Source organism: Trachymyrmex septentrionalis, unplaced genomic scaffold, assembly GCF_001594115.1.
Source record: "Trachymyrmex septentrionalis isolate Tsep2-gDNA-1 unplaced genomic scaffold, Tsep1.0 scaffold23, whole genome shotgun sequence".
Taxonomy (NCBI): domain Eukaryota; kingdom Metazoa; phylum Arthropoda; class Insecta; order Hymenoptera; family Formicidae; genus Trachymyrmex; species Trachymyrmex septentrionalis.
In genome coordinates, this window is record NW_017305386.1 from 103,086 (window position 1) to 110,075 (window position 6,990).

General features: G+C 34.2%; 1 protein-coding gene across 1 annotated transcript; it reads left to right on the top strand.

Annotated features, from left to right (window-relative positions):
- Positions 1–177: 177 nt before the first annotated feature.
- On the top strand, positions 178–4,933 carry LOC108748534 (sodium-dependent neutral amino acid transporter B(0)AT3). Its single transcript, XM_018486756.1, has 13 exons — positions 178–404; positions 491–671; positions 752–867; positions 942–1,049; positions 1,132–1,215; positions 1,324–1,485; positions 1,552–1,662; positions 1,745–1,946; positions 2,136–2,338; positions 3,444–3,645; positions 3,844–4,003; positions 4,075–4,338; positions 4,524–4,933. The coding sequence occupies exons 1-13, from the start codon at positions 222–224 to the stop codon at positions 4,720–4,722; spliced, it is 2,175 nt and encodes a 724-aa protein (XP_018342258.1). The 5' UTR covers positions 178–221; the 3' UTR covers positions 4,723–4,933.
- The last annotated feature ends 2,057 nt before the right edge of the window (positions 4,934–6,990 follow it).

The following is a 6,990-nucleotide window of genomic DNA, read 5'->3' on the forward strand; positions in this document are numbered from 1 at the left end:
TATTATAATACATATTATATTGATTTATAATTATCACATTTATTTTTCTTTTTAGGAAAATTTATAATTTTTTTATACATGATTTTTGTTGATCACTTTGTCCGTCTCCATCTTTTATTAATAACTATTTCAATTATTTTCTTGATAGGATGAAGCGCTTAGATTTTTTCGTTTAATAAAGATTTGACTTAAAAAAAGACTAAAACGACAAGGAAGAAGATATGGCGAACACGGCTCATCTCGTTCGCCGGCAAAGTTCCCGTGATCTAAAGCCCCAGAAAAGCATCGATAAGCTCGAGATGAAAGAGATGCGTGGTAGATTAGTGGTGGATAATCGGAAGAACGTCGCTACTGCCAATTACGGGGCCACTAATGCGGCCTTCGAAGACACCAGCCCTAACAAGGTACATGGCTATTTATAGTTACTCTTCTGCAAAAGACATCGAATAAATTTCAAATGAAATGAAATGAGTTTGGCTTCGATTCACAGAGTAAAATAGGAAACGGCCCCGGCAATAATGATGGCAAGGCGACTTTTCGACCGGAAGCAGGCGAAGATGAGCGTGAAAATTGGGATAGTAAGCTCACATTTCTCCTGGCGACCGTAGGATATGCAGTGGGCCTTGGAAACGTATGGCGGTTCCCTTATCTAGCTCAGAAGAACGGCGGAGGTGCATTTGCTTCGTACAGATCGCTTAAGCTCTTTCTAATACAATTCTAAGCACGAGTTTTATATTTGTAATATTTGTAGGCGCTTTTCTGATCCCTTATTTCGTGATGCTGGCCATCGAGGGTATTCCTATATTTTATCTGGAATTGGCAATCGGCCAGAGACTAAGAAAAGGTGCTATTGGAGTGTGGAATCAGGTGAATGGAAAAAAATTCAAATGAATAAATTGAAGCAAATATTTGAACATAAGTTTTCTACTGTATCTTGAAAGGTATCCCCATATATGGGCGGCATCGGAATTAGCAGTGCCGTAGTCTCCTTTAATGTGGCTCTTTATTACAATACAATTATCGCTTGGTGCCTATTTTATTTCGTTCAGGTAAACAATTAGGATCTGCTTAATTTTGTTATTATTGACATGTCGTGCGGAATCACTCATAGAAATCTGAATCTGTTCAAAGAGTTTCCAATCACAACTACCTTGGGCAGAGTGTCCCAATAGGTATTTCCAAAATGGATCTTACGCACCTGAACCTGAGTGTTTGGTAACGCCAAAATTTAATACGATATAATATAAATCATTCCACTGTCTATGTGCATTTGTGCGCATATTAAACTCGGTTTTGTTTATAATGTGAGACTTGGGTCAATAGGTCAGCAGCCCTACGCAATATTTCTGGTATCGAACCACTCTGATGATATCTAAGGACATCAATACGCCGGAAGTGTTTAATTGGAAAATTGCTCTGGCGCTAATTATTGCTTGGATTCTCGTCTACATGTGCATGATTAAGGGTATCGCGTCTTCAGGCAAGGTACGGGAGCTTTTTATAGTCAAAATTAGTTATTAACTCTTCAAGTGATCAGTTTGATTTCTTTAGGTCGTATATGTAACCGCCACGTTTCCGTACATTGTCCTGATTATTTTCTTCTTCCGAGGCGTGACGTTGACGGGTATGTCGGACGGTCTGCGGCATCTCTTCACGCCAAAAGTGCGTTCTCACAATTTCTTTTTACATTAAAATTATTAATAAACAAAGTTTAAGTAACTACCGATTACCTTTTGCATTTTAGTGGTGGACGTTGACTGATCCTGTAGTTTGGCTGGAGGCTGGAACACAAATCTTTTTCTCCTTAGGTCTAGCTTTCGGTGGTTTGATAGCGTTTTCTTCGTACAACCCAGTGAATAATAACTGTTACCGTGACGCCATTATGGTCAGCCTGACGAATTGCTTCACGTCTATGTTCGCGGGAATCGTCGTCTTTTCGATCATAGGTACGTGTGATTTTTTTCCTGGAAATTTCTGATTTCTATACTTCTACTAAAACTTTTAATGAGAATCACTCTTAAGATTCAAAATTGGGCCACTCTTTTTCAAGAATTTTCTGGCTCAATTTTCATTCTTTAAAGTAAGATTCCATTCTAAAAAATTTAGAGAGTACACTTTCGATCCTGTTTGAACAGGGTTTAAGGCTACCATGGTTTACGAACAATGCTTATCGGAAAAGAATAACACGTTAATGAGTATATTCGGTCATGTTGATAAAATACCTGAAGACATCCCGATTGCCGGCACGCTGCTGAATATCACGGACGGAAACGGATCACTAGATAATTTGATAATGCCAGAACTGCCCGAATGCGATTTAGAGAAGGAGTTAGATAACGTGAGTATAAAAGCGACTTTCAACGTTAAAGTATTTCTCCGAGAAATTGAGTTTCTACAAATTTTTTTTTAAATTTGGATATTATATTTAAAATAATTGTCTCTATATATGATTAAAATTTTAAAGACTTTAACGGTGTCGAAATGGAGATATTCATCTTCAAAATTTCAGCTTTTAACACATAAACTCTTAGGACGGAATAAAAAAAAAAAATGCATTAAAAAATAAAATTGAGGATTGAAAGATTGAAGTTTGACCAATCAGAACAAAAGGAGCCGAAACTTCTTTGTCCTTGTTGGTGAAATTTTAATCTTTAATCTTTAATCTCAATCTTTAATGCATAGTCTGATTCCGGCCTTATACCAAGCCTTGCCGAAGCAACGTTTTAATATTTTTAATTTGTAACGAAAATCTTCTACAGATTGAAAAAAAAATAAATATATAATGTAGAAATATTATAGAAACCTTATAAAAAAAATGAAGAGGCCTAGCGGTGTCGTTTCGAATTAGAGTAGTTTAAAATTGTAATTTAATGGAATTCTCCTTTTCGCACGCCGAGCGGCGAGACAAGGTTGCGTTCCAAAATTCAACTTTGTCAACTCAAGTATTATTTTATTCTTGTTGGTCACCAAATGTTGAATAAAGATAGAGGATACTTGGAGTTGACAGTCAAGTTTTGGAACGCACTCCAAGGGGTGCGTTCCGAGTTACGCATGAAGCGCATCATGTATTGTTTTATCCTTTTTTATTAATTTTGGTAAACAACAAAGACAAATGATGTATTATGCATTTCATGTGTAATTCGGAACGCACTCAAGGACATGCTGTTGCCACTAGTATGCCTGATGAATACAAAAATTTGTAATTGAGCTCTAAATTGTATTTATTCAAAATTTTCACATAGAAAAATGTAATCATATATTTATTCAAAATTTTGAGTTTTCAACAAATATTATTCACAAAAAACTATGAATATTTAGCGAGTATTCATATTCATTCAAACAAAATATAAACTAAAAAAAGCTCTAATAAGCAATCGTTACCTCTTAATTATAACCGGTACTTTGATGACTTTAAGTAAAAAAAATAAATTTTATTTTTATAGTCGGCTTCAGGTACAGGCTTGGCGTTTATCATTTTCACCGAAGCGATCAATCAGTTTCCTGGTGCTCAGTTTTGGTCGATATTGTTTTTCCTGATGCTATTCACCTTAGGAATCGATTCCCAATTTGGTACTTTGGAAGGTGTTGTTACTAGCATCGTCGATATGAAACTCTTCCCGAATTTAAGAAAGGAGATTTTGACAGGTACTTTTTGCAATAATGAAAAGAAGTAATGGATATTCTTTAAATTCTTTGGAGTGGAATCTTATTCTAAAGAGAGAAAACTGAGCTAGTCTTGAAAGAGTGATTTAATTTTCAATTTTTAAGAATGAGATTTTACTGTTTAGAATGAAATTTATTCAAAAAGTTTTAGAGATTAAAATAAATTCAATTTTATATCAGGTGTTATTTGTTTGGTGTGCTGTATGATCTCTATGGCCTTCGCTCATGGAGCTGGCAGTTACGTCTTCGTGCTGTTCGATAGTTTCAGCGGTAATTTTCCATTGCTCATAATTGCGTTCTTCGAATGTATAGGAGTGTCCTATGTTTACGGTTTAAAGAGGTAAGTACATAAGTTTCAAGATCAAAGATGTGTTTATCAGTACAAATATTTTGTAATTGCGATGATTTCAGATTCGCTGACGATATCGAACTGATGACCGGCAACCGGCCTGGCCTCTATTGGTTAATATGTTGGAAGTATCTTAGTCCATTGGCGATGTTGAGTATTCTGATTGCATCTTTTGTCGAAATATTTTTCGAAGGAAGCGGTTATTCAACCTGGGTGGCGAGTAAAGGCATTACGGAGAGACAAGAATGGCCCGTTTGGGCTTTAGTACTCATCGTTATTCTTATTCTTACTTCCGTCTTATGGATACCCGCAGTTGCTATTTGTAGGTTAGTATTAATCCTCTTAATACTAACATAATTAATACAGCTCTTTTAATACTAATATTATATTAATTATTATGTATTAATAAATAAATAACATTAATTGTAACATTAACATTATAATATTAATATTGATCAATACTATATTTTAATTTACATGCATTTTATCAATCTTCAATGATCCTTTTCAGATATTTTGGAATTCTCATCATTGACGACAATGAAAAGGCCTGGTTCCCCGCAGCGGACTTGAAAGAATTCCATGGAATTATGCCGCATGAAGTGACAGTGGCTGAGACATTGCTGTTTTGCATCAGGAGTGATGGTTCTGAAGGATTGTGCTGTCCTACGGGTGGTCCCAGTGACGATGAAGATGAAGATCTCACCTAGGATCAATCTCAATCGCGACGCGCGTTTTCGTGGATAATTTCGTCTCAAGAAACACTCTATCTCATTCTGTGACGATTTTCGACTGCTGCTGTTGCTGTTTTGTCAAAAATGGCTGCTGTGAATCTGGTCGATTTGTAGTCAGCGCATCTGCGTGGTAGGATCTTGTCTATTGTGTCAATTAACGTAAGCTTCGGCGATAGAAGCCGTTTCTTCATAAGAAACTTCTTATTCAAGATGGAGATACATTCATAGAAGATTAATTTTATTTTTTCTTCTCTTTTTTTTATCATCTTTAATAATTGTTAACTATTAAATTCAAATTTTTATTTAAAAAAAACTCTGATAAAAGGTGTTTAAGATTTTGGATTTAACTATTTGGTACCGATGAAGTATTCTTGATAAATATGTATACATGTTTATTCGAGAACATTTTTAAATGTATCTTCGCCTGAGATATAATTTATTTTCAATGTTGAGTTTCTTAACTATGTGAAATGATTTTCGAAGCTTCGCGAATACCAAAACATATTAGTCAACAATCTGCATACAGTTTTCGAACGAATACAATAGCGCGTCGCGTGGACGGTAAAGAAAAATAATCTTTTGCGGAGAAAATTGCCTATTATACAAGTTAACGATGAAACATTTACTCTTTAGCGATTGCGATTAACATCAAATTTAATAAGATTAGTGGTAGAAGCCGTCCAATGGACTTGGGTGAATATACCCAAAATATTGTTTTAGATAGGTAGCCTTGGATCAAAACATTTGGATCCTTGGATCTATGGATATTTGAAGATTTTGGATATCAATGGATCTAAAGACCTAATCCTATAAATAGTAAAAAATCCAAGAAAGCAAATAAAAAGTTGGGGATATTCAGGTATATAAAAGCATAAGACAAGTTCGAATAAGGTTCTCAGAAAATTCAAATATATAAATTTAAGATATAAGTATTCGAAAGAATACAAGATTCTGCCAAAGATCTAAGGATCCAAGAATTCACGATTGATTATGTGGATTGATAACGTGACAACAATGAACATAAAGAGAATAAAATTTATGACAATAATTGGACTAAATCATGCTTGACAATAATATTAACAGTGCGTAGCATGTGATGCGTACTCAAGGATGCCTGAAAAGCCGGAAGGCAATTAATTCGACCGAAAGAACTGGTTTCTTCGAACTAAGAAATATTATCGTACCAGCCATAGGTTAATCAACTAATTAGTTTTACGTAGGTCAATTAAGATTCTGATTTCATCTTGTTATGTTCAATTTCGACCTGGGTAGCAATCATGTAACTTTTTCGTTGAAGCGGTAACGTGAAAAGTGAAAATTTTTTTGTATCTATGTCGTACATATACACATATATAAAGAATTTTCACTTTTCATATTTTCGCCCTAGGAAAAAATTACATGATCGCTACTCTTATGTGCAATAAAAAAAATGCACACACACACACACACACACACACACACACACACACACACACACACAGAGGCGCGCGCGCACACACACACACACGCGCGCGCACGCACGCACACGCACGCACGCACACGCACGCACACAAGGTGTATTTAAAATAATGCCCACTAATCATATAGTGTTATTCCTAATAAAAAACTGAATTGAAAAGTCTACCATTTTGCAATTTTCGCAATAGTTAATGAGATATTAATTTCTAAAAATTAGTGAATAAATGGATAAAATTGATATATAAGATTTTAAGGACAATTTTAAGATATTTTTCTGTGTTTTTGTGAAATATTTTGAAGATGTTTCTTAAAGAACTCTTAAAGATATCTTAATGTTGTCGATTTTAGGTATTTAGTTCATTAGGTGTTCATTAGATGAAAAAATATTGTGAAAATTGCAAGATAATAGAGGACTTTTCGATTCAGTTTTTTATTAGGAATAGCACTGTTAATGGGTATTATTTCAGGTACATTATGTATATATAATGTATACATCGTTGATTTAAAGAAAGAATTAAAATCTAGGTCGAAATTGATCATTAAAGATATTTCCGAATATTCCACATAATCTTCCAGTAATATTTTAATCTTAGCTCTTTGCACTAAACATCTTTCTGTGTTGAAGGAAAAAAATAGTTGCATTATTTTATGTAAGAAATTTTATTATATTTAATTATATATTTAATTATATGTTTATATAATTTAATTAATATTCATTATATGTTTATATAGATTTCTCGCATTAAAATATAAAAATAAGTCTCTGCCTCCCCCCCCCCCCCCATT